Consider the following 26758-nt stretch of genomic DNA (forward strand, 5'->3'; position numbering starts at 1 on the left):
GGGGACAGCTGGAGTGGTGCGGGCAGTGATGAGCAGAGCGTCCCCTTTGTGTCACCCCTCCTGCCACCCCGTCCCCACTGCCACCAAGCCCTGTCACCTGCCTTCACCCCGTCCCTCCTGCCATGCCCTGTCCCCGTCTGCACCCCGTCGTGCCCCACTGCCACTTCATGTCCCCAAAGTCATCTCCTGTCTCCACAGCCCTTGTTCCTACAGTCACCCCATATCCCCACTACGTCATCCCCTCTCCCCAGTGCCACCCTGTCCCCAGAATCACTGTCACTTTAAGTCCTCACCACACCATCCCCATCTCCAGTGTCACCTTCTACCCAGTGGCACTGCACGTCCCCAATATCTCCTTACGCCCCTACAGTCACCCCCTGCCGACCCTCTGTCACCTCTGTCTGTCCCATCCCACCCCCGTGCCATCTCCTTTCCCTGTCACCTGTCATCCTGTCACCCGTGTCACGCCCCATCACCTGTCAGACCCCTCCCCGTCCCTTTTCCTGCCCCATCCCGCTCCCCTGTCATTCCTTGTCACCGCCTTCCCGTCACTTCCCGGTGTCCCACCGCGTCCCCGTGCCACCCCCTGTCCCCCCTCCGCTGTCCCCTCCCGTGCCCTCGCCCCGCCCCTCGTGTCTAGCCCCGCCCACTAATGACGTCACCCGTTTCCGCGCAGGCGCGGTGCGCGCGGGGAAGCCGTGCCCGGCTCCGGGCGGGGCGGGGCGGCTCCATCCGGGTCCTGCCCGGGCCGGGCGGTGCGGGCGGCGCGAGCCCCGGCGGGACAGCGCGGCGGCGGGTGAGTGCGGGGGGCGGGAGCCCCCTGGGGGGCCGGAGGACCGGAACCCCCCCGAGCGCCCATATGGGAGACGGGGACCCCCGCCGGGCACCCCCGTGTGGGATGGGACCCCTCCCTGTGCCTCGTTCTGTGGGGAAGGGACCCTCTCCATCCCCGCTGTGCACCCCTCTGTGGGGCAGGGTCCTTCCTGCAGCTCCGCTTTGGGCAGGACCCTCCCTCTGCGCCTTGTTCTGTAGGGAAGGAACCCTCTTCCAGCCCTTCTGTGCGGTGGGAACCCTCCCTGTGTCTTGTTCTGTGGGGAAAGGGTCTCTCCTCCATCCCCTCTGCGGGCTGTACCCTCTCCCTGTGCCTTGTTCTGTGGGACAGGGTCTGTTTTCCAGCCATATGTGGGCTGTACCCTCTCCCTGTGCCTTGTTCAGTGGGACAGGGTCTGTTTTCCAGCCCTTTCGCTGTGCCTTGTTCTCCCCCTCCATCCCACCCCTTCCTCAGCAGCTCCCATGGGTGACAGGGTTCCTCCCTCTCTGCTCCACAGTCCCCTGTGGGCCAGGGACCTCCACAGCCCCCATGTCCCTTCAGACCCCTAAGGGGACACCCTCAGGGGGTCTGGGCTGTGCTTTTGGGGTGTCTGGCAGCACTGTAGGGCTGCCGTAAGGTTTCGCTTGTGGGGCAGAGGGGACAGCCCAGAGCAGGGCACGGCAGAGGCTGCATTGTCCCGGAGGGATGGGGCGGCACAAAGGGACAGGGGACATGTCCCCACCCAGGCCCATCCTGCCCGGTGAGGGGGAGCTCCTGGGGTCCCACCCCACGCTCGGCTCAGGGTCCCCAGGTCACCTCTGTCGCCGCTGGCTCGGAATCAGACACGTCCCTTTGCTTTCCTGGGGCCGAGACAGGACGCTGCGGGTTTCTTCTGCTTTAAAAGAAAACAAACAAACAAAAAACCAAAAAAACTCAACTCAAAAGCCACCCAGAAATGGGAAAAGCTGCTTTTTCGGAGTTACACTGGGCTGCTGTTCTGCCGTACACGTCCGTACCCTCCCTGCATCCGCCGCTTTGGCAGGGGACGTGCGTGGGACCCTGGGGACTGGAAACCGACGGGTAAAAATTCACCTCCTGCGGTTTGGGGTTTTGGGCTTTTTTTTGTTTGTTTGTTTGTTCAGTTCAGCTTGTCTTTGTCTTGGAGGAGAACCCGCGTGGGTCTGGGTCACCCCACGAACGGCGCCGGCTCTGTCGGATATGGCAGCGTGTGTGTCTGGGGGTTGCTTCTCCCCTCCCGTGCACACCTTTGGCAGGAGGCTTGGATGACATCTTGCTCTGGCACGCTCCTCGCCTTTGATCTCGAGTTTCCTGCCATGGATAACGTGTTCGGCAACACGCGAGCCCGGCTCCGCAGCTGCCGGGGAGGGCGATGCGGGTGTCTCCTCCTCCTCCTCTTCCTCGTCCCGGTTTTCCCCAGCTGGCTCCTGCCTACAGCTCCCGGCTTTCCTTTGTTTCGGGTGCCGCCAGGACGGGCTCTCACAGCCCGAGGATGCTCTGAACGGAGCAAAGCCAAGCACAAAAAGACACCCCCCCCATCCCTTTGTTTCTGGGTGTTTGCGGGCTCAGCTGGTTTTACACAGCGGCGTTTCGAGTACCCAGGCAGATAAACCGACTACTCAATGTCAATTTTTTTTTTTTTTTTTTTTTTTTTAATCGTATTCGGAGTTATTTTTGGGTGCTTTAGTTTGCAGGGAGCACATCCCGGCTGCAGGCTGTGCCGGAGGGATGCAGCAGCTTCCTGGGAACGGGGTGAATTTGCCAGAAGCGTAACTGGAACATCTCGTGGTTGTCCTCTGGTGTCCTCCTCACATCTCCTCGGGTGAGCAGAGCCATAAGCTCTCCACCACACTGAAATCTGGGATCACCAGCCCTTCTCCTGGGAGAACTCTGACCCTGGTTTATAAGACCCGCTGCCAGCAGCAGCTTTGGGGACAGAAGAAGGTGAACAAAACCCACTGATGGCTTAAATCAGCCTTTTTAAAATATATATATTTGATTTTATAGAAAGCAAAATATAAATTCTAATATTATTATCATAATTATTTTTTGAGATTCTTACTGCCGTTTCATTTCCCTCAGGTGTTGGGTTTAATAGCGGAACCATCACCTGAATTAATTTGAATGCTATTTTTTTTGCACAACAGATGTACACAAAGCACGTTAAGCGTGTCAAATAGCCCCTGAGTAAATCATGTTGTTTGCTCTATTACTTTATTCATGCAGGTTCGATGCTCCAGCTGATGCATCTGGAGTGCTGTGCCATCTGGAGCAAAAATTAAATACAAATTTGGCCTCTGGCCTGGAAAAATAACAACCCCGTGCCCCACTAATAATTGGCAGTGGAAGGATAGAGCCCCTGACAGAAGAACTGCCAGAGATTGCTTGGGGGCAATGTGGAAGAGACCCAAAATGCACTAACTGACGTATTTAAAACATATTTAAGAAGGGAAAATACAATGCTTCCAGCCCCATGTGCCAGGAGCAGGCAGAAGCAATGATGTGATCCTGTTATCAAGTCACGAGGCTGATACTGGCAGGTGACAGTCCTGATCCTGAGCAGGTGCTGGAGCTGCTGGAGGTATGTGTGGTGGTGATTTCCCACATCTCCCAGCCTTGCTGCTGAAGGAAATCTCCTCCACAACCTCTCAAGGGTTTGCTCCACCACTGCTAGGCTCAGGTTTGCTGATTTTGTCCCTGTTCACCAAGGCTGGATTGGATACTCCAGGTCTGCTCTTTGGGTTGCTGGCATTGCTGTTTGGTCACAGGCTGTCTCAGATTTGGGGGGAACAAGATGTGGAGGTGGGTCAGCTCTGCTGGAACTTACTGCTTGTGCATCCCAGGCTCAGATCCAGGTGTGATTGGAGATAACTGTGATGGTCCAGCTGTGAAGGACACCTTGGGGTCAGTGTGCTCTGAGTGTTGTGGGATCTGTTGGACCTTCAGATGAGGAATATTGTGTGCCACATGGGAAATGAGGTGATGGCTGCTGGTTGCTGCAGCCATCTTGGCTGGAGAGTGGTCCTGGCCCTATCCTGGGGGAGAGGCAGGTGATGGGGTGGAGGAGGAGGATGATTGCATGGTGAGGAATCAGCAGAGCTGCTCAGGACTGTGGAGCTGAACCAAGCCTGGAGGTTTGACCGAAGAAGAGCTGACTTCCAGCTGCTTTCCTTGACTAAATGATGTGTGGGATTACAGGAGAACACCCAGCTTTGCTAGGAGGGCTTTTGTGCTTCTGGACCATCTCTCCAGGCGTTCCCCCTCGGGTCACCCCTCTCATGACCTGCTGTCACCTCCACTTGGGCTGTGTGGCAGAAGACATGTGATTTGCTCATAGCCATAAAACAACACTTGGATGTGGAAAAGGTGGAGAGAAGCACAGCTGGTGCTCATTTTGTGTTCCCACCACCTGCACCTGGAACCTTCTGCCTTGGGGTGACAGGGCTGAGACCCTCTCCCGCCTTGCCAGGCTCCTGCTGCACAGTAAACCCAAACAAGTCCATTCTTTGGGCCATGGCAGGAGATGCAGATCCTTCTGGTGGTCCTCAGCCAATTTGGACTGTTGGTGTGGAAGCCTGGAGGGTGTTTCTTGGGGTTGAAGCTCCCCTGGTCTCAGCAGTGGTTGGTGTGGCTGAGCTGGGTTTGTTTGTTTTTGTTCCTGCAATCATTCCCCTTAAGCTGAGTGTTGTTGACACAAGATAAGATCGGCTGTCACAGCCATCCCCTCCCCTGTCACTGTTGCCCTGGAACTGCTCAGACTCAGGTCAGGAGTGGCTGTGTCCCCACCCCGAGTTGCTGACAGGGCCCTAAAGCAGCATCAGCGATGATGTGAGACGGGGATAACTGCAAGTGAGCACAGTCATCGCCTGAGCCCGGCAGGTGCTGCTCAGTGGCTTGAGAAATGCCAGGGATCCCATGGAAAACGTGCTTCAGGAGAGGATCCAAACCCATGAGGCTTTGCTACAGCCATGGGCAGTGGTGGTTTGCTTCCTGATGTGAGGGATGGGAAAGCCTTGACATTGCCAGTGGGCTGGAGCAGGGCCTGTTCCTCCATCCCAGGATGCAGCAGTCCCCCTGGAGATGGAGCTGCCTCATTTTTGGATGCTGTTCCCTCTGGAACAGTAACACAGGCAATGTGTCATTTTTCTACTTGTCTGGCATGTTTGAACTCCATCAAAGAATGAAAAACAATCCTAAAGGGTTCCAACCACTGTTCCTGCTTACGAATGGTTGTGGTGCTGAAGGGATGGCAAGAGATGAACCTGGCCCTAATTCCAATGTATGGATGGGCAGTGGGAGCCCACAGACCAAATTAGCTGGAAGAAGCTGGCTCAGCATAGCCAAAGGCTGTGAGGTCTCATGTTGCTCCAGTGCCAGAGCTGCAGCTGAATCAGGCTGTGGAAAAAGCAGAGACACCGAGAAGCAGGAGGAGCAGCAAGGGCAGGGTGGCAGAAGCCTAGGCAGGGATGTCCTGCTTTTTCTGCTCCAGCTTCAGGACTGTGAGTGTGAGAAGCAAGCAGGAATGACTCCTCCAGGCTTATTTTGGCTTTAGTTTTGTTTTTGGGTTGGTTTGCAGGACACCAGGACTGCTGATAATTGGGGTTCTCCTGGCTCCGAGGAGAAAAAGGATCTTTGCACGGGATAATCCTGGAGGCCCACCCCAATGTTCGAGGGACAGTGTGCTAGCCAGGTTCTTCATTTTCTCCATTTCCATGGAGGCAGGGGATGGAGATCATGTGGCAGCAAAGCCATAAGGGTTATTGATGTGTTGGATACCATGAAAGCCCCTGAGAATGGTCATGTAGGAATAGGACTTCTCCAAAGAGGTGGTGGGATTGATAACCCAACTGAAATGCAGCTGCACCAAGGCCAACTGCATGGTCACCAACAGGAGAAGGAGCTGGAAGCCACTGTGCATCAGGAAAACTGTGACATTGTGGCCAGCACAGAGCCACGTGGGATGACTCAAACAAATGGATTGCTGCAGTGGATGGGGATAACTTTCCATCATTTGCCAGCAGCCCTGGCTGACTGGGAGGTCCCAGCTTACTGGTAGTGAGCAGATGTGACACAGCTAGGGGGAAGGGCAGGAAGAAGGAGTTTGGGAACTGCAGGGCTGTCAGTCAGGTGACAGGAGCAGATCACGCAGCACCAACAGGGCAATCAGAGCATCTGGGGCAGCCAGTGTGAGTTTGTGACATGCAGGTCCTGCCTGACCAACCTGATCTCCTTCTATGCCAAGGTGACGCTTTGGTGGATGAGGGAGAGGCTGCGGGTGTGTCTGTCTGGACTTTGGCAGGGCCTTTGACACCAGTTTTTCGTGGAAGGGGCTGGAGTCACCATCCCTGGAGGGATTTAAGAGCTGTGTAGAAGTGGCACTTGGGGACACAGGTTAGTGAAGGCTTTGGCACTGCTGGGTTAGCAGTTGGACTCGATGGCCTTAGAGGGCTTTTCCAACCTAAACGATTCCCTGATTCTGTGATTTTATTATCCCCTCAGAGGATTAATCCCACCGCTAATGCAGCTTTTCACTCGCAAAGCGCTTTAGAGGAAGTCGCGCCAGGAGAGCGCTTGGAGAGAGAAACTGAAAGTGCTGAGCAGGAGGGAGCTGCCCTCCCGGTTCCAGCCCTCCCGGTTCCAGCCCTCCCACTGCTGCTCTACCAGCCTGTGCAGTAGGACTGGGTTTCCCAGCTTCTTGGCTCACGGGAGTATTTCAGGGAAAATACAAGAGCTCCGTAGCTGTGCGGCTTCTCCGGCGTGGAACCAGGGCATTTCAGCTCTCCGCTGAAATCCAGGAGGAGCAGCCTGGCAGGTAAGGAAGAGGGTGAAGCCAAATTACCCATCCAAACTGGGTGGGAAGGATCAGAGTCTCCCACCATACAACTTCAACTACAACAAATCCACCCGAGTGGATCGAGTGGACTGTGCCTGCCGCTGACTCTCGGAATTAAATCGCTGGGTTATTGTAAGAATCGAGTTAAAGTTCTCTGCACGCAGAGCTTTGTCCCGAGCAGGCAGATATTTCCTCGCTTTAACGACTCCCATTTTCCTGTTGTTCCCTGGAAAAACCCGTCGCCAAGCTGGGCTTCCCCCGAGGCGATTTCCTGGCTCAGTTCAAACGCAGCTGCGGGGTTGGGGTTTTTCTTTCGCTTTTGAGTTGAGAGGCATTGGATGAGGACCGGTGTTTTGCTCTCTTGGCTTGTGAGATAAAAGATAAGGCTTTTGGAGGCTGGTCGTGGCCATCTGAAGTGGGATGGGGTTGTGTGGTGTTGAGGGTTGAATAAGTTGGGATGAGCTGGCTGGAGCCTGTCTGGTGGTGCTCCTGTGAGTTGGGTGTCTGTCAGCTGAGCCTTACACCCCAGTCTTGCTTGGCATCCACACCTGAACACCCTCACCCTTGTGCTGAGCATTGTTTGGGGGTAAAAGCAGGAAAAATGGATCATTTTCTGAGCTGTGCCTTTGCCTGAGGGATGCTGAGTTGTCGTGTGCTTCTGACGGTTCTTGGTGCTTCCTCCTTGTAACCTCCTCCTCCTCCTGAACCATCTTCCCCATGCAGCTGCCAGAGATGCAGCAGGAGGAACAGGTCAAGGAGGTGTGAGAAAGGACTGAGTTGTGTTGCAGCCAAGTGAGAGGGATGGAGCTGGAGACAAGTCTGACATCAGGTGGTTTATTCCAGCCTTGGATGCTAAAGCTGGGAGTTGGAGTGTTGCAGGGGGTTAGGAGATGGGACTACATGGGGACAGTGGGTGTTTTCCCAAAGCCAAGCAAATATTTGTGCCTAAAGACTAAAAATGTTATGGTCCTGGAGAAGAGGGATTCTGCTGCTGTCCAATTAGGCACCTCCAAAAGGAGGGTTTTTAAGGATGAAATTGAGACCTTGTTTACACTGAGGTTGGAACTTGAGCCTCTTTGGGTTTGTTTTTTTTTTTTGGATGGAATTTAAAAGAGGAAAGAAGTAAGCACTGACAAAAGTTTAGTTTCTTTCTTAGAAAACTTCTGTTTTCTAACAAAAGTTGCTTTTCCACTCCAAAGGATCCCCTGAATCCTTTCTACTTCCTTTAGGTTTCATTTATCTCAGCTATTGATGTTCTGAGCTGGAACATCCAACTTAGTAGCAAACTGCTTGATATCAAACCCCAGATTGCACATTGCCTGCTTCATCTTCTATATCAGATAATTTATTCTTCAATATTATGAGTCACTCATTGTAAGGGTAGCAGCAGATCCCAGTCTATTTTCATGAGGGTGTTATATTTTCCTTATTAACCCAGGTCCTTGCCACAGAGCTGTGTGGATGAAAGCTGCTACATAGCTGGGCATAACTTGGGTTTTGTAGCTCAGAGATTTCCTCTTTTTTCTTCTTACTGAAATGATATTTTCCTAGGCCAATGCAGAACAAGTTGGGTGATTGGGATGGATTTTTTTTTTAGCTGCAGCATCCATTTCCATGAGAGTTGGAGCCCAAAGATGAGTTGTGGAGCCCTGGCAGGTTGCTTGCCCAGGATGGGATCCTGTCTTGAGCCTGCTGTGGCTCAAGATGGACTGATCAGGCATGCCTTGGACACCCACATCATTCCAGACAACCCTCTGCAGCACTGGGCTGGAAATCCCCCTTTTCCACCCCAAAACCAGCCCCAGTGCAGATTTCTCTGTGAGGACTCACTGTGTGGCAGCCATCTCTGCAGGCTGCTCTGTGCTTTTGTTTACATCTGGTAGAAAACTTCTTAAATTTCCTGGCAAGGGAGTCATTCTAATCCCTTTCAATGAGATCAACGGATTAGTGTCTCAGATGCTTATAAAATTGTGAGGATTAGCCAAGCCTCCCCCCCTATTCTTTCTATGCCACGTACCATCATCACCACATCTTAAACGTGGATCTCTGCGCTGTTACCAAGAGCTGAAACAATTTCTGGGAGCCTCTGCAAATCCAAGCATTTAAAAACTGTGTCTTCATCCTCTTTCCTTGCTCCCTCTGGATTTTTGTGCAATTTTTAGGGTGTTTTTCTCTTTTCTTCCAGCATCCCCGGCACCAAACCGCGGTAGCTGTTCAAGCAGATACATTGGGTTTGCGTGGCTTGGCTGCACTGCGGCGCCCGTGCAGGTAAGTAGGGAGCTGAGCCCGAAGTTTTCCTTCACAGAGACTTGCAAATTCTCATCTTGAGAGGACCAGATCCCCCAAAAACATGTAATTTCACGAGTTTGCCCCTCATTTCAAAGGATTTGGGCTTTTGTGGTCCATCCCCAGAGGGGAACGGCGCTTCTGGGCCGACAGGATGCTCTCACCCCAACTGTTGGGAGCACGATGAAACTCCACACACCCACATTCCTGCATCCTCTTAATTACAACCTGCACTTTCATTAGGACTTGCTCTCTAACCAGCACTTAGGGAGGAGGGTTTAATTCAAACCCTGTTGCCTCTCCCCTCAGGGCAGTTTTTAAATGCCTTTTCTCCCCGGTCAGTGGCTGCGTGGTCGCTTGACCTGTGTGAGCAAAGTGATCCTGAACTGCCGAGTGGTAGGAGCTGGGAGCCAGGAATTCCTGGCCCTGACCCAGCAGAGTTTCAGAGGCAAGCTTTTAAATATATACAAAGACAAGCTCATAATTTCCACTCTACTAATGAGGCCACGGCGTTTTCATTGAAATGTGCCAATAGGCGCCACGGTGGTATTTTAGCAGCCTTGTACTGTGAATCCAAATGTGATTTAACATGGCAGCCCCCACAGAGCTGAGGAAAACTGGCTTCTCCCACTGCATTTCAATGATGCTGCTCAGCAGCACTTCCCAAAAATCCTCTCAGCATTGGGACCTCTCCTTGTGTTTCATCCCAACAAAGCTTTTTCCCCCACTTTGGTGAAGGTGGGAATATTTAAAAGGGTGATATTTAGGAGGGAAGAATCTAAATTTAAAGCCTGGGTTTAACAGATGTGTGGCTGGCTGCTGTGAGGCAGCAATTTAATAACCAGGCTGGCCAGAAATGTCATTAAATTGTAGTAAAAAAAGGGAACGTGAGGGCTCCAGACATCATGTTCTCTCTTGACCTTTAAAAAGCCACTCAAAGCCTGCTCGTTGCTAAGCCACCTCCTTAGTGCCACTCATATATTTTCCCTTCTAGTAGGCGATTCAGCACCCAGGAATTGGTAGATATCCGACAGTAAACTGTTACAAGGCTGAAATTCTCACTGGTGGTTTTTAACTTTGTAGTGTTGAAGCATACAAAAAGTACTTAGCAGGTTTTGTTCGGTCAGTTGCAAGAAAAATGTAAATTTTAAGTAACTCTCACAAAAGGTGCTTGGTTTGTTTTGCTTTTTTTTTTTTTTTTTTTAGCAAGTAGTGTATCAGCAGCACAGCTGTAAATTGGGGTTTTGCTTATTTAGGGCTCAGTTTATGAGGAACCCCCGTAAGAAGCAGCATCCCTGGGCAAAGGAAGGGTGTGGGCAGGTGATGCTGAAAATTTATACCTGGTTGTACCTCCTGGTTACAGACCCCTGGGGTATGAGTACACCTGGATTTCAGAATCACAGAATCATGGAATGGTTTAGGTTGGAGGGGCCCTTTAAGACCATCTAGTCCAGCACCCTTCCATGAGCAGGAACACCTTCCACTAGACCTGGTTGCTCCAACCTTGCCTTGAACATTTCCAGGGGCAGGGAGTCCACAACCTCTCTAAATAACCTGTGCTTTTCTAAGGTCCCTTTTCTGCATTCCACTAAGGTCAGGCCATGATTCCAGGAGAATAGGGAGGAAGGGATGATACCCCATGGCATCACCCTCAGTGCTGAGACTCTGTGACAGAGGAGGTGATGCATTTGTTGGTTGGTGAATCTTTCTCTCCAAGCACATCACTTGGTTGTGCAAGTCTGGTTGTGGAAAAGTTCCATTTTCCATTTCCAGCTCAATTTTGAGGGGTTTTCCATCCTTGCAGCCACCTTTCTTGTGCCAGTCCTGTAGAAGTGAAGCAGGTTTTGTCCTGTTTCCATATGACTCCCAGGAGGTTTTTTTGCTGGACTCTATAAAGTGTTGCAAAACCATCCCAGTCTCTGTTAGCAAGGGAGAAGGAATGATAACAGAAATGTTCCCCTAAATCCCAGTACTTGGGTGAAAACCAGGAAAGGGTGAACAGACTGTTCAGCTCATGTTTGGGAAGTATTAGGAATAGTTGGAAATGGCAGTGATGTGGCATTGGTGTGAATTCCCAGCAGGCTGGGGTTTGGGATTGTCTGGATTTTCCTGAAGCCTTTTTCAGGCTGTTAGGATGGTAAATACAAACCTGGCTGGATCAAAGAGGGTTTGGGGGAATGGCTGCTCTGTGGAATCTGTTTAGGGACTTCTTTTCCCCAGTATCCAGTCACCAGCTTTTACACTCTTCTCCATCCAGATACCTCTTCTTAATTTTTACCTCAGATAAAAATGGTTCAATTAAAAGGGTCCACAGAGTGCATTCCTGAGGACTGAAACCCAGGATCTGGGAGCAGACAGCAGCAGCATAAAGAGGAATTCTTCTCTCTCTGGCCTCATGCTGCTTTTCCACCACAAGGCTTTACAGCCATCTGGATCCCCTTTCAGATTATGCCCCCCCTCCCAAAAATCCATAACCTAGCAACCTTATTTAGTGCAAACGAGATCATCCTGCCTTCCTGTTCCCAAACTGTGCTTGGCTCCTCTGACTGTCTTTATAGGATGGCTGCTGGCAGCTGTGATCCCATCACTGCTCCAGAGTGCTTGTCTCCAGCAGGATTTTGTAGGATTATTGATCACTGTGTGTTGCATTGATTATTATTTTTTTTCCCTCGTTAAAGAAGCTTAGGAAATGGGGGAAAAAACGGTTTCAGGAAGTTGTATAATCCATCTGCTTCTCAATATTGGAGTGGAGAGGGCAAGTTGCTCTTTGGCTCTGTGGAAAGTGATTGGTCTGGTTCAGCCTGAAGATGACTTGATCAAAGTGTTTTTTTTTCTTCCAGATGTGATATTTTGGGAGTCCCCATTGCTTCCCACAGCTCTGTGTCATCACCCGGGAATTTTCAAATTCCCTGGAGTGTTGAACACCAATTTCTTTGCTCTGACCCTTCAGCTGTGTAGGCTGAGTGTTTCTCATGGAGTTTCCAATTTGCATTCCCCAAGGAACCTGTTTGTTGGGGAACACTGCAAATGAGTAACTGCAACCACAAATGAAGGTGGGAGATTATTCCCACTTGCCTGTGCTCTCATTGCTCTTTTGGGGCTAAAATACACCCAAATTTAATAATGTGTGTCCTACCACCATCAGCCCATAAAGGGAAGTGGTGGCTCCTGCTTTCTCTTTTCACCTCAGGAGTACAAAGAGGGCTGGGGGCAGGAGGAGGCAGCAGCACATCCTTTCCCACCACACTTTTGGGAGGAAGAGTGAACTCACCAGGTCGTGACATTGGAGCTGCATGCCAGGAAAAAGGGGGGGAAATAATTACAAATCCCCAAGGCCAAAGGGGAAAAATTTCTCAAGTGTTATTTCATCTCTGAGCAGTGAGTTGAGCTGTCTTTGGGCAGCTTGTGCGAGCCTTTCTGAGAGAGGCACTGCCAGCTCTGCTTCAGACCTTCCTGGGAAGTGATTCCCAGCTCTCATTCCTGATGGCAGCTCAAGCAGGGCTCTCCTCCAAGCTCTGCTTCCCCCTCCTCCAGACTGTATTAAATAGCACTATTGATTTTATTTTTTTTCTGTTTATTTTTGCCTGTTTCCTGGAACTTGCAAAATCAGCCCTGAGCAAACCTCTGGTTTACTTTTCCAACAGTGCTGGGAGAAAGAACTTGACTTTACAGTGGGTGATGGGAGCTGCAGCTGACCCATTTCTGCACGTTTCTCTGCCAGTGGTAGCAAAAACATTTTCCTACTTAAAGGTTCTCTTCAGTTTTAAAGTTCTGGGATTAATTGTTTCTTAAACTGTCTGGAATCAGAAGGACTTGCTGGAAATTGCAGCACTAGTCATGCTGCCAGATGTTGCTTTCCTTAGACTTTTCTATTTTTTTCCAATTGCTTTATTGTGTTGTCACATCACTTTCTGTGTCCCCTGCCCAGAGGCAGTGGAGAGGGTTAAGGTTTTGTGTTTGGTGTCAGCCAGTTGGGGAACACAGCCAGGAAATTTCCTGATTCCAGTTCAAAAAAAGCATCGGATCCGCTCTCATGAGGAGGGATCAAAGGTCTGAAGTGCTTTGTGCTTGGAGGTCAGTTTGGTTCCTTGGGTGTCCAGGCACAGAACAAAAACCCACCACCACCTCCAAACCTGCAGGCAGCCAAAATGGGTGAAACAAGTGGGTTTTTGTACTGTTTGACACTTTCTGTGTGCTGTGGTGGTGCCACATCACCCCAGCCAAGCTTTGCTGGATCCTGGTACAACTCTGCCTGTGCTGTGAGGGACCTGTTGGGATATTCACACTTCCCAGCACATTAATCCCACTAATCAGTAATTCTGCCAAGCCTTGCACCATCCCTCATACTCCTCCATTCCCTGCCAGGTTTGTGGAGGGAAGGATCTGGGTCAGGTTGGATGTTCGGAGCTGGCACTGCATGTGGCATCCCCATCGTAGCTCTTTGAAATTGCATCATGCCAAGAGTTTTTGTTTTCCCCCCATGCTCAATCCTGTTGCTCCTTGGTTTTGGACAGCAAAGGCCATCCCTCCTGGCTGCAGCAGCACTGTTTTCCCCTCACTCCATGCCAGGCAAAGGTGATGCAGCTGTGTGGCATCTCTGGGGTGACGGCGATGCTGGTTTGGGGTTGGCTCTGCAGCTGCCTGTGATTTTCCCATCACCACGCTGTGGATCCTGGCACTGCACCAGAGACAGAGCTGAAGGAAATTCCTTCCAGCTGCTTGAGGTCAGGGCTTTGCTTTCCTTTTGGGGTCCACGAGGGGGATTTTTTTGCCTGCAAGTTAAACCAGGGCGTCTCTGGCTGCTGCTTCTTAACACCTGGAAGAATCTTTTTCTTTTAAATATTATCCCGTTTGTCATGGCCATTAAATAACCCTCCTGTTGTAGAATCACTCCATGGAAGAATACCCTGCTTTGCAGCACAGCTTGGGCTGTTTCAGAAAGGTCTTGTCAGCTGCTCCCAGTTTAACTTTCAACTGAGTTAATAATGCTTTTGGTTAAACCTGTCTGAAACACATTGCGAAACGCCTTTGAAACTGGAGACGCCGTTCACGCCCACTTGAAACCTTTCCCATCGATAAAACTTTTCAGCCTGGAGTTTGGCTGTGGCTTAGCATTCACTTTTCCTTGAGATTGGTGATTTCAGGCTCTGCTGGGTGTTTGGGGCTCAGTGTTTCCTGGAGATGGGTTGACTTTGCCAGCCTGGGCAGTGGGATGCCTGGACCACCAGCCCCATCCAGTTTCCCCAGGTAATGGCTGAGGAGATTCAGTCTGAGTTTGCTTTGAACCCCTGTGGAGAAAGCTGTTTGTCTTGAAAACATAAAGTAAATCCCTCTAAAAACAAGAGTTTATTTACAACAGCAGAGGCAGAAGCCACCGCTCTGCCCAGCATGTGGGCTGTATTTAGGTGTGAGGATGCACAGCACATGCATGGCCCTTTTATGCACTGATGTTATAAATAAATAATAATAAAATTTTTTGAAAAAGGACAAGGAGCTCCTTTTAATAAGTAAAACTCCAAGAAGGAGAACACAGTTCAAATGCATGTGGCTAAGCAGCAGGAAAGCAAAAATCTGCAGCTTTCAGCCCATGGCATTACTTAAAGTGTCATCCCTGGTGTCACCCCCTGATTCAGGGAGCACAGCTCTGCCTCGCTGCCCCTCCTCCTCCCTGCCTCAGTTTCTCCACCTATGAGAAGTCAATTGCACCCTTTATTAATCCCTGTGAGATCTCCTGAGGAACGCTCTGGGTGCAAGGTTGGCCCCTCGTATTAAAGGCTTGCTGTGGCTCTAATGGGGATCTGTTTGGGACGTGGCTTGGTGAGGTTTACCTTTGACAGCCCAGCTGTAATCAAAGCCTTGCCACGCAGGAGCGCTGACCTGTGACACTCCCTTCCCTGGCTGCTCGATGGGCCATTAACCAGCACTTGGCTTTTAATTAAAACTGGGTTTTGTCCTCCTTGGAGAAACGTGGATGTGCTTGGCCCCACGCTGCTGAGTCATGGGAGGGTGTAAGGAGGGAGATGTGGAGCTTAGGTTGTTCTGCCATTTGTGGCTGTGTGCAGCCCAGGACACCATTGTTCCTTGTTATTTTTCATAGAATCATGGAATGGTTTGGGTTGGAAGGGACCTTAAATCCCATCCCATTCCACCCCCTGCCATGGGCAGGAGCACCTTCCAGCATCCCAGGTTGCTCCAAACCCCATCCAAGCTGGTCTTGAACACTTCCAGAGATGGGACAGCCACAGTTTCTCTGGACAACCTGTGCCAGTGCCCCCTTTCTATGTGCAGCCTAAAACCCCATCCCAGGGGCTTTAGGGACCTACTGGGGGCCATGGATGCCCCACAAGCATCATCTCCCTTCTCTGAGATGCCTTGACCACGGTGAGAGCAACAGGGAGGCTTTTGTTCTGCACCACAAACTTTTCATCCTTCTTTATGGCTCTTTTTTTATTTCTTTTGGCTGTGCCCTTGCAAATTTGAAGCAGCTTAAAATACAGTTCCTCACCCCCACTCCCCTTAAAAAAAAACAACCCCAAAGCTTAGCTGCTTGAAATCATCAGATTTCACTGGAGTCCTTTAAAGTTAACAGTTTCCTGGATCCTGGGCAGACTAACTGATTTCTCCCCTTTAGCCTCTGTGTTTTTTGCTGTAACATTTCTCAGCTGTTGCAGCAGGAGGGAGGGAGGACCAGGGTAGCTCCGATGTGGAGAAGGTTATTTCACACGGGGGTTGGATGAATCTGGTGTGGGATTTGCACCACAGGAGACAGGAGGGTTGTCCCCAGCAGGCTGAGCCCCCACGACATGGCTGGCAGGTAGGTCATGGCTGTGTTTGTGACACCCTTTTGGGGAAAAATATTAGAGAAATGGTTCCATTGGAGGAGGATAGTGGGATGCTGGGGGTTGGTCTGAGCTTTGTCTCTGCTGACTGTTTATTTGCTGAGGGCAGTGATGGTTTCTAGCTGTGCTCGTGGATGTGGGGACTGGCTGCATACGAGCATGAGGAATTTTTCTGGCTTGAATTTGCTGCCCCAAATGCAGCCTTGGATGTTCCTTACCCACGGGATCTCTTAGTGGGACTGCTGAGAAGAGCATTACAAGTTAAAAGAGCTGTAAAGGAAAGAAAAGCAGCAGTCCAGTGCTGGTTGGCTTTGTTGCCTGTCCTTCAAGAGTTGTCTCTCTTTCCTTGTAAAAAGTCACCTGGAGCTCTCCCAGAGGGAGGAGGTTTCTCTGGAGGTTTCTCTCGGGCAGTTGAGCAGCCAGCCTTGGCCGGAGGCAGCGATTATCAGCCCGAGGGCGAGGTGGGGCTGCTGAAACATCCTCATGCCAGGAGCGAGGAGTGTGACCGAGGGGAGCCCTGAACCGTCCCAAACCCCTGTGACCCAGCAGGGCTGAAACCCAACCCCAGCCCCGAGCTGCGCATTAACCTCGCCGGAGCTGGGAACAAAGGTTTGGGGGCTGGATCGGCCTTTTGAAAATCTATTTGCAAAGCAAACCGGCTCAGCTGAGCGGAACAGGCTTCGGTGGAGGAGTGTGAGCTGGGTGGTTGCTGGGCTATAAAATCCCATCCCCACCAGCGCTGGCAGGGGGCTGTGCCGGCTCCCCGGGCTCTGCAGCGTTTCCACGTTGGCCGGGAGAGGTTCTGAATTCTGAACATGCGTGTTGCTCTCTGGAGGCTTTAATCAAATCCAGGCTTTACCAGAAATCGCCTCGAAACTTCCAGCGAGCTGAGGAAACTGAAAGCAGCCGGAGCAAGGAGGCTCCCGGCTGTTTGGGGCTGGCAGGGATGTTGCCTTCAGCGAGGGGATAGTCCTGGTGAGGCAGGCGGGATGAGAGGTGAGTCTGCTCCCCGTGGGAAGTCGGGGGAAAGCCCACAGGGTTCAGCTAAAAAGGGGCCTCGAGGGGGAAGGGAGATTCGGGAGTGAGGATGCTGCTTGGAGGGGCACTCATTGGATTTTGGAGCATCACTCCCTGGCGTGTGTGGGTTCAGATCCCGTGGATTCCCCACTGTCTCCCACCCTGTGCAATTACTGCGCCGTGGAAAACTCCCCACTCCAGGGGAAGGTTTTGTTATCCCTCGCTGATTTTGTTTGGGAAACAGGGCTCAGACTTTGCAGGTACTTTCCTTGCTTGTAAAACTTCATCACACATTGCTCTCCCGTGGGCAGAAGGGAAAGCAAGGTGTATTTTTAACTTCCTTTTCTAAGCTGGGGGCAGGGGAACTTTATGCGTGGCCAGCAACGGTTGTGATCATCCGAGGGCGAACGGTTCAGAGAATTACAGGAAGATAAGAGATAATAAATAAGTGCAATTAAAATCCTGGGGGAGAGGATTTGCTGAAGTTGTTAACCCAGGCAGCTGCTTGGGGTTTAATTGGGGCTCTCCAAGAGGAGGGAGGTTTTGGTCATGGGTCCCAGACGTGGGATGTGACAGCCAGAATTGCTGCCTCTTCCTCTTGGCCGCTGCTCACTGGTGCCTCAGGGCTGTCCTAGGGGGAAGGAGCCTGGGGCTGTGCTGAGGAGTAAAGCTGAAACCTGCAGAAGTGCTATTAAACCACCAAACCTGCGTCTCAGATGGGAAAAACAAACAAAGCCTCCTTTACAGAGTCCATAGTCTCCCCATAATTTCTCTCAGCTGCGCTGCTGTGTGTCCTGAGAATGTCCTTGTCCTCTTCCTTTTTATCTTTGATGATTTTGGTGGGTGATTTCTTTGGAATGAGGAGTCAGTCTTAGAATCCACTAGAGGGGAAGGCAAACTTGACTTGCTCTGAGGCTTCCTGGCTGCTTTCAGTATTTTTACCAAGTTTCTGGGGGGTTTGAGGGATGTTGGCTGCAGCTGGGGCTGCTTGGATGCAATTCTCGCTGTACATCTCATCCAGTGTTTAACTTGAATGATGATGTGTGAAAGGAACAGAGCTGGAGGAGAAGCTTACAGTGGGAGAAGGAAAATCCCATCCCCAGCTGATCCAGCCCTACTTTGTTCTCAGGGTTACCAAGATGGGAATTGGTTTTGGGCAAGGAGTGGGGGATGAGTGAGAAATCATCTCCAGCCTCCTTCCCATCCATTCAAGGGATTTCTGGTCTGCAGAGTGCATCCCTAAGGAATGTCACATCCATGTGTTTTCTCCCTGTCTCCACAGCCTACCCATGAGCTCAGACTTCCAGCATTACAGTTTCAGGATGCCTAACATCGGGTTCCAGAACCTTCCTCTCAACATATACATCGTGGTTTTCGGCACAGCCATCTTCGTCTTCATCCTCAGTTTGCTCTTCTGTTGTTACTTAATCAGGTAAGGGAATTGTAAGGGAATGTTCCCCCCCAAGAGCTTCCCTGCTTCCAGGCCCATCACTGACCCCTCCATCCCAAAAAGAGGATGGCAGCACATTTGCTTGGCTGCAGCAGTTTCCTTGACACATCTTGTGTCAACCTGATGCCCCACAAAGCAGTCACATTATCCACTTAAAGCCAGGAGATACACATTTGCTGAAAGAAGTGTGGAATTGTGGTCAGCTTCTCAGAAAGCCTGGAAAGGGATGTTTTATGGTCCCTGCTTTCTGCTTAATGTTTCAACACATTTCCCTCTGTAATGAGTAACTTGTGTCCTGCGTGCCTAAGGAATGTTTAATACCTGCTCCATTGGTTATTGAACACAAATTGCTCCTTCAACAGCACAGTTTGGAGATTAATGATGCAGAGTTGATGTGTTAATCTGAGCAAAGGGGGAGCAGGATGGCAGGGTTAAAGGTTGTTTCAGTTTGGGGCTTGTTTTAATTATTTTATGGGCCATTGGGGAGATTGTTTGGCTGCTAATTGAGAGGAGAAACTCTTCCTGATGGAGGGAAATAGAGGCAAGTGGGGAAAAACCACAGTGCCTGAGAATGGAGGTGGTGATGGAGAGGAGTTCTGCTGATAACCCAAAATGGGGGCTGGCTGTGCTTCAACCTGTGCCTGGGAGCAGAGGTCACCACTCTGCCAGCAGTGGCAGCCAAAATTCTGCATTCCCAGACCTTTCCAGCTTTTCCATCCCCTTTCCTTCTCTTCTATTTCCAGCTGCCCCAGCTCCCTGCAGGCTGTGCATCCATCACATCCCTTCCCTGTGTTGCTGTAAAACAGGTACCCTGTCTCTCCTTGCACCACATCAGCCAGTCCCACCAGGTTAAAAATATTTTATCCTGCTCTTGTAGACCAGGGAAGTGAGATTTCAGTGTCAACCTTCTAAGTACTTGATAATTTACACCCATTTGCAGTTCTGTATGAAGCAAAATCTCATAAAACATGCAGATGAGCCCAAACCCACATTTACCAAGGGGTGATTTGGGCTGCTTGGGCATCATATTTTAATTTTTTCCCCCACAATTATGAAAATTGTGTTTTGAAGGTGTATGAAAATAGACCAGAGGTGTTCAAAGGGCTCAGGGACTTGTTTTGCTCAGGTGCAGCTTGAATCTATATGGCTCACTTAGAAAATAGAATAAGTGTTTCAACTTTAAGAGTATTTTCCTGGGCACTTGCTGGGTGTGTTGTGCCCCAAAGAAGGAATAACAAGGAGTAATGTCTGGAAGGTCAAGCCAGAAAATCTTTAAATTTAGAAGCTGGAGGCGTGTTGTAAGAGAGAGAGGGTGAGTAACCGGTGAGAGAAGCCAGCAAGGAAGTGGCAAGTGCTCTGTCTCTTCACATCCTTAAATCAAGACCAAGGACCTTTCTGGACGAGACATTTTGGCTCCTGTTCCCCAGATGCTATTTAGCAACCCGTGATAAATGGGGAGTTGGATTAGGTCATCCAGTGATCCCTTTATAGCCCAAAACCCTAGAGAGACTCTACTCTACTCTTCAGCCCTCCTCCCTCAGCTCTTTTATTGGCAGAACAGAACCAAAACAGGATCCTGCAGCCCCCATTGGGGAGGGTTTTGGCTGTGCCAGTGTCCCAGGAGCATCCACCTCCACAGAAGCTGCTCTGTAATCTCAGCTTGTCTGGGATATAAAAGTCTGAGTTTTGGTGGGGTTTGGGAAGCACTGTAGGTGGACAACAGGATGAGGACCACCCACCTGCAAGGGCAGAGAGACCAGCAGGACAGGGTGGTCCCTTCAGAGCTCCAGGGCTCTGCATCTGTCTGTGGGATGGAACAGCAGCTCCTGGTTTTCCCATAGGTGCAGCATCAACACAGCCCTTCCTCTCCCTCCTTTCCCATAACTCCACATCTCCAAATATTTGGCAAACACCAGGCAAGGCTCATGACACCAACCTCAGGCCCTGGTTCTCATCTCCTGCTCTGGGTCAGAGCAGCCCCTGCAGCTCTCCCCCATCCCCACCTGGGGAGGCATCCAGAGTGTGGAAAAACCAATATCAGGTGTATTCACCCCAAATCACAGAGCTGACAGCATTCAATAAAGGATGTGCTGGGGGAGGAGAGGACGTGGGCTGTGCTTTGCAGCTGTGTCAATACAGACTGTGCTGCCTGCTCCAAGTGGAGAAAAAGTGACATTTTTAATTCAACTGGCTCAAAGCAAGAGTCCAGTAGGAATTTCACAACAAAAATCATCATTGCCTGTGCATTGTTCAGGTGAACCTCGAGCTGTTCTGCTGCTGAAACCACTCAGGTCAGAGCTCAGATCCCTCATGGCTGCTGCCTCTGCTTGGCAAAATTACCGATAAAAAAGGAAGAACAAGGAAATGAGATTTTGCAGGCAGCTGGTTGTGTCTGATCTCTGGTGAATTAATGAAAGTGATAACACGTGTTGCCTTCAGTCCCATAAAACCCAGTCCAGAAGGATGCTGAGCTGAGCAATGCCACCCTCTCTGTGGGTCAAGTCTGCAGCATCCTCTCTCTGTGCTTTGCTGTGGATCATCCAGGGCTCATCCCTGTCCAGCCTGGAGCTGCTCAAAATCTCTGGGAGGTTCAGGGTACACAGCACCTAAAAAGCCTTTTTTTTTAAGGGCTGTTTCCTTCTGCATTCAGACCTGCCAGGATCCAACACAGTGGTTGGGTTTTGTGTTCAGAGAAAGGAATGGAGCTGGGGAAGGGTCTGGAGCACCAGGAAAGGCTGAGGGAGCTGGAAAGGGGCTCAGCCTGGAGAAAAGGGGGATCAGGGGGGACCTTGTGGCTCTGCACAACTCCGTGACAGGAGGGAACACAGTGGGGGTTTGGGATCTGGGAACAGGGACAGGAGGAGAGGGAACGGCCTCAGGCTGGGCCAGGGGAGGTTTGGATTGGATATTTGGGAACAATTTTCACCTGAGGGATGGCCAGGCATTGGCACAGCTGCCCCATGGCAGTGTTGGAGTCCTTGGGGGGATTTAAAAGCTGTGTGGATGTGGCACTTGGGGACATGCATTAGTGGTGGCCTTTGCAGTGCTGGGGATGATCTTAGAGGCCTTTTCCAACCTAAATGATTCTGTGATTCCATGAAGAGCCCAGGACCTTTCTGCTCCTTCTACTATAAAGCAACTTATACAGAAATCTCAGAGGTAAACCTGGAAAATTTTTTTCCTCTGCATTTTACAATCGTAGTTGTTCACTTGCTGTAGGTGATTCAGTCACCCAGAGGAGCAGGGAGCTCCCAGTCCTGTGGGAAGAGATCCCAAAGGCCAGGGGAGGGTGACAGCACACAGGATCAGCAGCCAGGCACTGTGTGGTCCCTTATCTCGGTCAGACATCTGCCAGGAATTCCTGGGGAGTCACAGCACTTGACAGGATGGGCAGGGAGCAGCTTGCCAGGATCAGGGTCTCCTCAGACAGCTGCACCAGGATCCATCTGGCCCAGAGAGCCAGGAGGAGCAGGCTGAGCTCGCACGCTTCAGCACCAGATGTGCTCCTGCTGCTCCCCAGAACCTCCAGGGAGGAATTGTTTTGGGAAAATCTCCCTGTCTGGCTCAGCACAGCCCAGGGCATTGTAGATCTGTGCAAACCCAGATGGTCACTTCTCCACCACTGGTCCAAGGTGCTCCAGTGGCTTTGGCTCAGGGGGCCAAGCCCTTGGTGGCCTCAGTGCTCCCAGAGAGGGATGCTGCTGCCAGTGCAGGCCAGTTTCCCTGCCTGTTCTCCAGCCTCATTCTCCCAGCTGTGTTTCATAAGCGCCTTCCCAGGCACCGGATCCCTGCGGCCTGCGCCGGTTTCATCCTGTTTGCTCCATTGTTCCTGCATCTTCTGCTCATGTTTCTGCTCAGGGTCACTGCCAGAGGGATGAGACCCCAGTCTCCTCCTCCTCTTCCTCCTCTCCTCCTCCCTGCCTGCTGCAGTGTTTTCCATGGCTCCTCAGGCGGGTTCCTGCCAGGCAGCATTGTTGGAGCAGGAGGGATGGCTCCCTGTGGAATTTGGGACTCAGGAGCTGATTTTCTGCATCTCTCCCTGCAGCATTAAGGTGCATTTTTAGCCACCCCTCAGCTTCTAAGGCCCACAGCATTTTGGGGGAGGGTGTCAGACATAAGGAAGTATTTTTCCATCCCACTGCAGCGTGGCAGGCGTGGAAAACCCCCAGAAGCTCAGGTTGAAACAGCCAGAGACTTCAGACAGCCCTCAGAATATTTCTGGAGAAGAGAAATTCCAGGCAAGGGGGTTTCCCATGTGAAATCACACTCAGGGCTGGCTGGGGAAAATATTCCTGCAGCTCTCCAAGCCCTGCAGCCACACATTGAGTCCATATTGAAAGTCCTTGGCCAGCTCTTCAGCCCTGGGGATCTCCCTCCTGAGTTTTCCAGGCACTTTATTAAATGCCCTGTCTGGTAACGAGAGGCAGTATTGGTTATTTTAATTTTAAATGTATTTATTTTAGGAGCATAATGGGTTTCTCCAGCCAGCAGATGCTTGTGGAGCTCTCTGTTGGCTCTGACTCTGGAGAGGGGAAACTGGGGAGGGAGGGGATGGAACCAGCACTTTGATTGTGGCCAAAATTTCCTGCTGGACTTCCCACTGCAGCAGGTGTTCCTGGAACAGACCCATCCCATTCCTCTCCATCCCTCAGTTTGCTCCAGGAGTGGATGAGGTTTGATTATCTTAGAATTGAGGATAAAGCTGAGTTTGAGGAACCCAGTGTCACCCAAGCAGCGAGATGGGGGCTTTGGTGGGAAAGCTCTGGGCAGGGAGTCTCCTTCCCTGTCCCTGCTGGAGCAGGACTTTCCTCAGGTCTGAGCCCCCATGCCTTGAGAAACAGTGCTGTGTTCAGTCTTGGAGTTGTTGCCAGCAGAAGTGGTTGGAAACTGAGGGGATTTATGGCAGACTGTGATTTCCTCACCCACTTTTTCTGCTGTTAACCATGTGGGTGATGTCTGCATGGAAAATCAGGGAGGTCAAAAGAGGGATAAGGGAGGAGTTGTGTGCTTTGGGATGGAGATATTGCCCTCCCAACGACAGGGAAAGCTGGATTTTGCCTAAACATGTCGTTTCCTGTGGCCATTTTCATTTCTGAAATAAAAAAATGTAAAATATAACATGTTAAAGCTGGAAAGGAGGGAAGTGGAATGTTTGAGGTATTACAGTAATCCTGATTTTTTTTGCCTGACCTCACATTTCTCTCTGGTTTCTTTGCAGGCTCAGGCATCAAGCACACAAAGAGCTTTATGCCTACAAACAGGTGAGATGATCCTCTAAATTTTTTTTCCCTTTCCTTCTCCCTAGTATCACACCCATCAGATTTCCACTTGCTGCTCCTCTCCTTGGGAGGTTTCTGGCTTTCAAAGGGCAGTTATAACACCTAGGCCACTCTGTCCCTGCTGATTTTATTGTCCCCTCCCAGGACCATCCTGCTCATCCACAAGTGTCCCAGTTCCCAGTTTTCCACTGAGGTCCTGAGCAGGGGAAACATCTCCTCCTCTGGAGCACCCCAGCCTCTCCAGCCTCACCTACTGCAGAGTCCAGTGACCAAACTGATATTTTGTGGGGTCTGGGTCTGCTCCCAGGGTTGGCTGCTCCAAATCCCTGAAGCCACAGGGCTTTTCCAGGGAAGAGCTCCATGGCAATCCCAGCTCTTCCCTGCACCCACCTGCACTCACCAATTCAAATAAACACAGCCCAGAGGTGGGTGTCAGGCTGCTGCTTCCACATCCTGTTTTCTCCAGGATTTGTGGGATTTTCTCTCTCTGATCCCTTGATCCATGCAGGAAGCTGGGTGGAGTTGGGCTGAAGACACACAGTTGTCCTGGATTTATAACCCTCTCCAAGTGTTCAGCTTGGATGGAGGGAAAATAAAGTGGTAGCCCAGGAGGGTTAAATTTGTGATTTGGATTTGGTCCTTGTGGTTTTATCTTTCCCAGAGCTCCCCTCCTCCTGTCCCTGCACAGGGCCCCTCGTGCTCCCTGGCTGTGCTGGGTTTACTGGGGGGTTTCCAGTTCTGCTGGGGCACTCAATGGAATCCCTTTATGGAGATTTTTCCTGGGAATGCTCATGGCAGCAGCTCTGTCCTGACTCCAGCTCTTTGCCTTGCAGGTCATACTCAAGGAGAAGGTGAAGGAGCTGAACCTCCATGAGGTGAGCACATCCTGGGGCAGAAAAAGCTCCCTCACCCTCCTCTTCCTCACCCTGGGGAGGGGACAAACCCTCAAATTCACCTCCACTGGGAGCAGAGCATGCAGCCAGCTGTGCTTTGGAAATGGGGAAAAATCTCTGAAAAAAACTGGATTAAACCCTCTCTGTCCTCCTGCCTCCCCTTGGGTTTTCCTGCATCATTATTATTATTTCATTCATTCTTCTTATCCCACTGATAAGAAGCTGTGGGTAAGGGGAGGCCAGGGCAGGCTGGGCCTTGTATAAACAGTGTCCCTGCATGGGGACATCCCCTCTGGCCCTGCCACCTTCTGTGTGACAATATCCAGCTCTGGGCAGGGAGAACTGAAACCAGGATAAACACCTCCCTCCTCACCCCCTGAGAGCTGAAACACCTTAGTTTTATCTCCATGGCTTTCCAGGCTTCTTGGGGCTGAGCATTTCTATTCACAGCCCGTTTTTCCTGATGAATTTGAGCAGGAATCTGCTCAAATCCTGCATCAAAGCACTGCCTGGATTTATTTATTCCACTAGAGAGAACAAAAATGCCCACCCACATCCAGGCATGGAGCTGCTCATCTGCTCAGCACCAGCTCCAGTTGTTCATAAGCCACTATTTATTTTATTTTAATCCCCTGAGCAGAGCCCATCCCACGTTTTATCCTGGCCCTCACTCCCCACAGCCCCCAGGGTAAATCCCCAGGGTTGTGAGCAGCCCCTGCTGCAGGCCCCTGTTTCTGATCCAGTCCCATTAAATCGACCTGCAGTGGGGATTTTGTCTGCACACAGGCTTCAAAGCACTTCCTGGGGTGAGAAATGACTTGGGGGAGGGATTTGGGAATGTGCCAGAGCCAGGAATGGCCTTGATAATGCTCAGCCCTCCTCCTCCTCCACCTCTGTTCCCAGCTGTCTGCAGCTCTCCCAGCTTTTGGGCTCTTCTCTGAGATTTTGAAAAGCCTGCAAGGGTTTAGCTCCAAAATATCATTTTGGGCATTTGTATTTTGGCATTAGCAGTCAGTGTTTCTGGAAAGCAGAGGTTGGGGAGGGAATTTTCCAACATGATGGGGCAGCTGCCCAGAGCCCAGGGGAGGGAAAGCACCCACCCAGCTCTTCCCTCCCCATCTCTGAGCCTGGTTTTCCCCTTTTTCCATCATTCTGCCTCTCCCAGGCCCTGGGGGAGCTCGGGGTGTGTGTGTGTTCCTCAGGGGTGACCCAACAGCTGCACCTGGCCCTGCTGCACTGAGAGATCCCAGGCCAGGGAGGCTGGGAAAACCACCCAGGAACATCCAAAATCCCCTGGGATATCCAGAAGGAGTCAGGAGGAGCTGGCTGCAAGGTGAAGGAGGTTTTGGCTGAGAAACCAGCCCTGGGATAGGATAGGCAGGGCAGCAGCCCATTGTCTTTTCCTGGTCCCAGGGACCAGGCAGCACCCTAGAACCTCAGACACTTCCCAGCTTTGGGCTTGTTCTGTGGAGCCTCCATGGTCCCTTCCTGCTGGAAAGAGACCTGAAGCTTGGGAGCAAAATTTGGGAAGGCTTTAGGGGAAATTCCATCCCTGTGAGGGTGGCACAGGGTGCCCAGAGCAGCTGTGGCTGCCCCTGGATCCCTGGCAGTGTCCAAGCCAGGATGGAGCACCCTGGGATGGTGGGAGGTGTCCCTGCCCATGGCAGGGGTGGGATTAGATGATCTTAGAGGTCCTTTCCAGCCCAAACCATTCCATGATCTTACCCACATGAGTTTTTATTTGCAAATGCTGCTCCCTGAGCACTGACACCATCCCTGTGCCTCCCCCTGCAGATCTGTGCTGTGTGCCTGGAGGAGTTCAAGCCCAAGGATGAGCTGGGGATCTGTCCCTGCAAACATGCCTTCCACAGGAAGTGAGTGTTACTGTATATAATAATAATAATGTTTTATATAAAAATATTATATAGTATTCTATATGCTAAAACTACATAATAGCCTACTATATATTTAGAGATATTTTTATATTCTCTGTATATTTATATATGCATTATATTTATACCTTATATTTATATTTTATATATTTACATATTTTTACATTTATATATACACTATACCATATATACTCTATATACTATATATAACATGTATTACATTATATATATTATACATATTATATATATTATATGTAACACATTAGATATAATTAGATATAATACATAACATACACAATAGTATGATTATATCAGAATTATTTGCATAATTTTTATTTATTTGTACACATTATATACATGATTGTGTATTATTGGTGTGTTATTTACAGATTCTGTGTTTGTAGTTTCACAGACACCTTTTATGTTTATTTTTGGTAGAT

The 26758-nt window shown here is 50.6% G+C and overlaps 1 protein-coding gene across 5 annotated transcripts in view; it reads left to right on the forward strand.

Annotated features, from left to right (window-relative positions):
- The first annotated feature begins 708 nt into the window (after positions 1 to 708).
- Positions 709 to 26758, forward strand: part of RNF24 (ring finger protein 24) — a 28250-nt gene continuing 2200 nt past the window's right edge. The window contains exons 1-7 of one of the 5 annotated variants that reach the window (XM_056490191.1): positions 5949 to 6220; positions 6329 to 6641; positions 8848 to 8930; positions 18087 to 18236; positions 23473 to 23515; positions 24367 to 24408; positions 26221 to 26300. In XM_056490191.1, coding sequence (XP_056346166.1) covers positions 18094 to 18236; positions 23473 to 23515; positions 24367 to 24408; positions 26221 to 26300 — 308 coding nt within the window. In that variant the 5' untranslated portion in view covers positions 5949 to 6220; positions 6329 to 6641; positions 8848 to 8930; positions 18087 to 18093. Of the gene's footprint in view, positions 797 to 5948; positions 6221 to 6328; positions 6642 to 8847; positions 8931 to 15582; positions 15763 to 18086; positions 18237 to 23472; positions 23516 to 24366; positions 24409 to 26220; positions 26301 to 26758 lie in introns of those variants that run through there. The other 4 variants (XM_056490194.1, XM_056490193.1, XM_056490192.1 and 1 more) reach the window with 4 other exon arrangements.

This window comes from Oenanthe melanoleuca, chromosome 4, assembly GCF_029582105.1.
Source record: "Oenanthe melanoleuca isolate GR-GAL-2019-014 chromosome 4, OMel1.0, whole genome shotgun sequence".
In the NCBI taxonomy this organism is placed as follows: Eukaryota; Metazoa; Chordata; class Aves; order Passeriformes; family Muscicapidae; genus Oenanthe; species Oenanthe melanoleuca.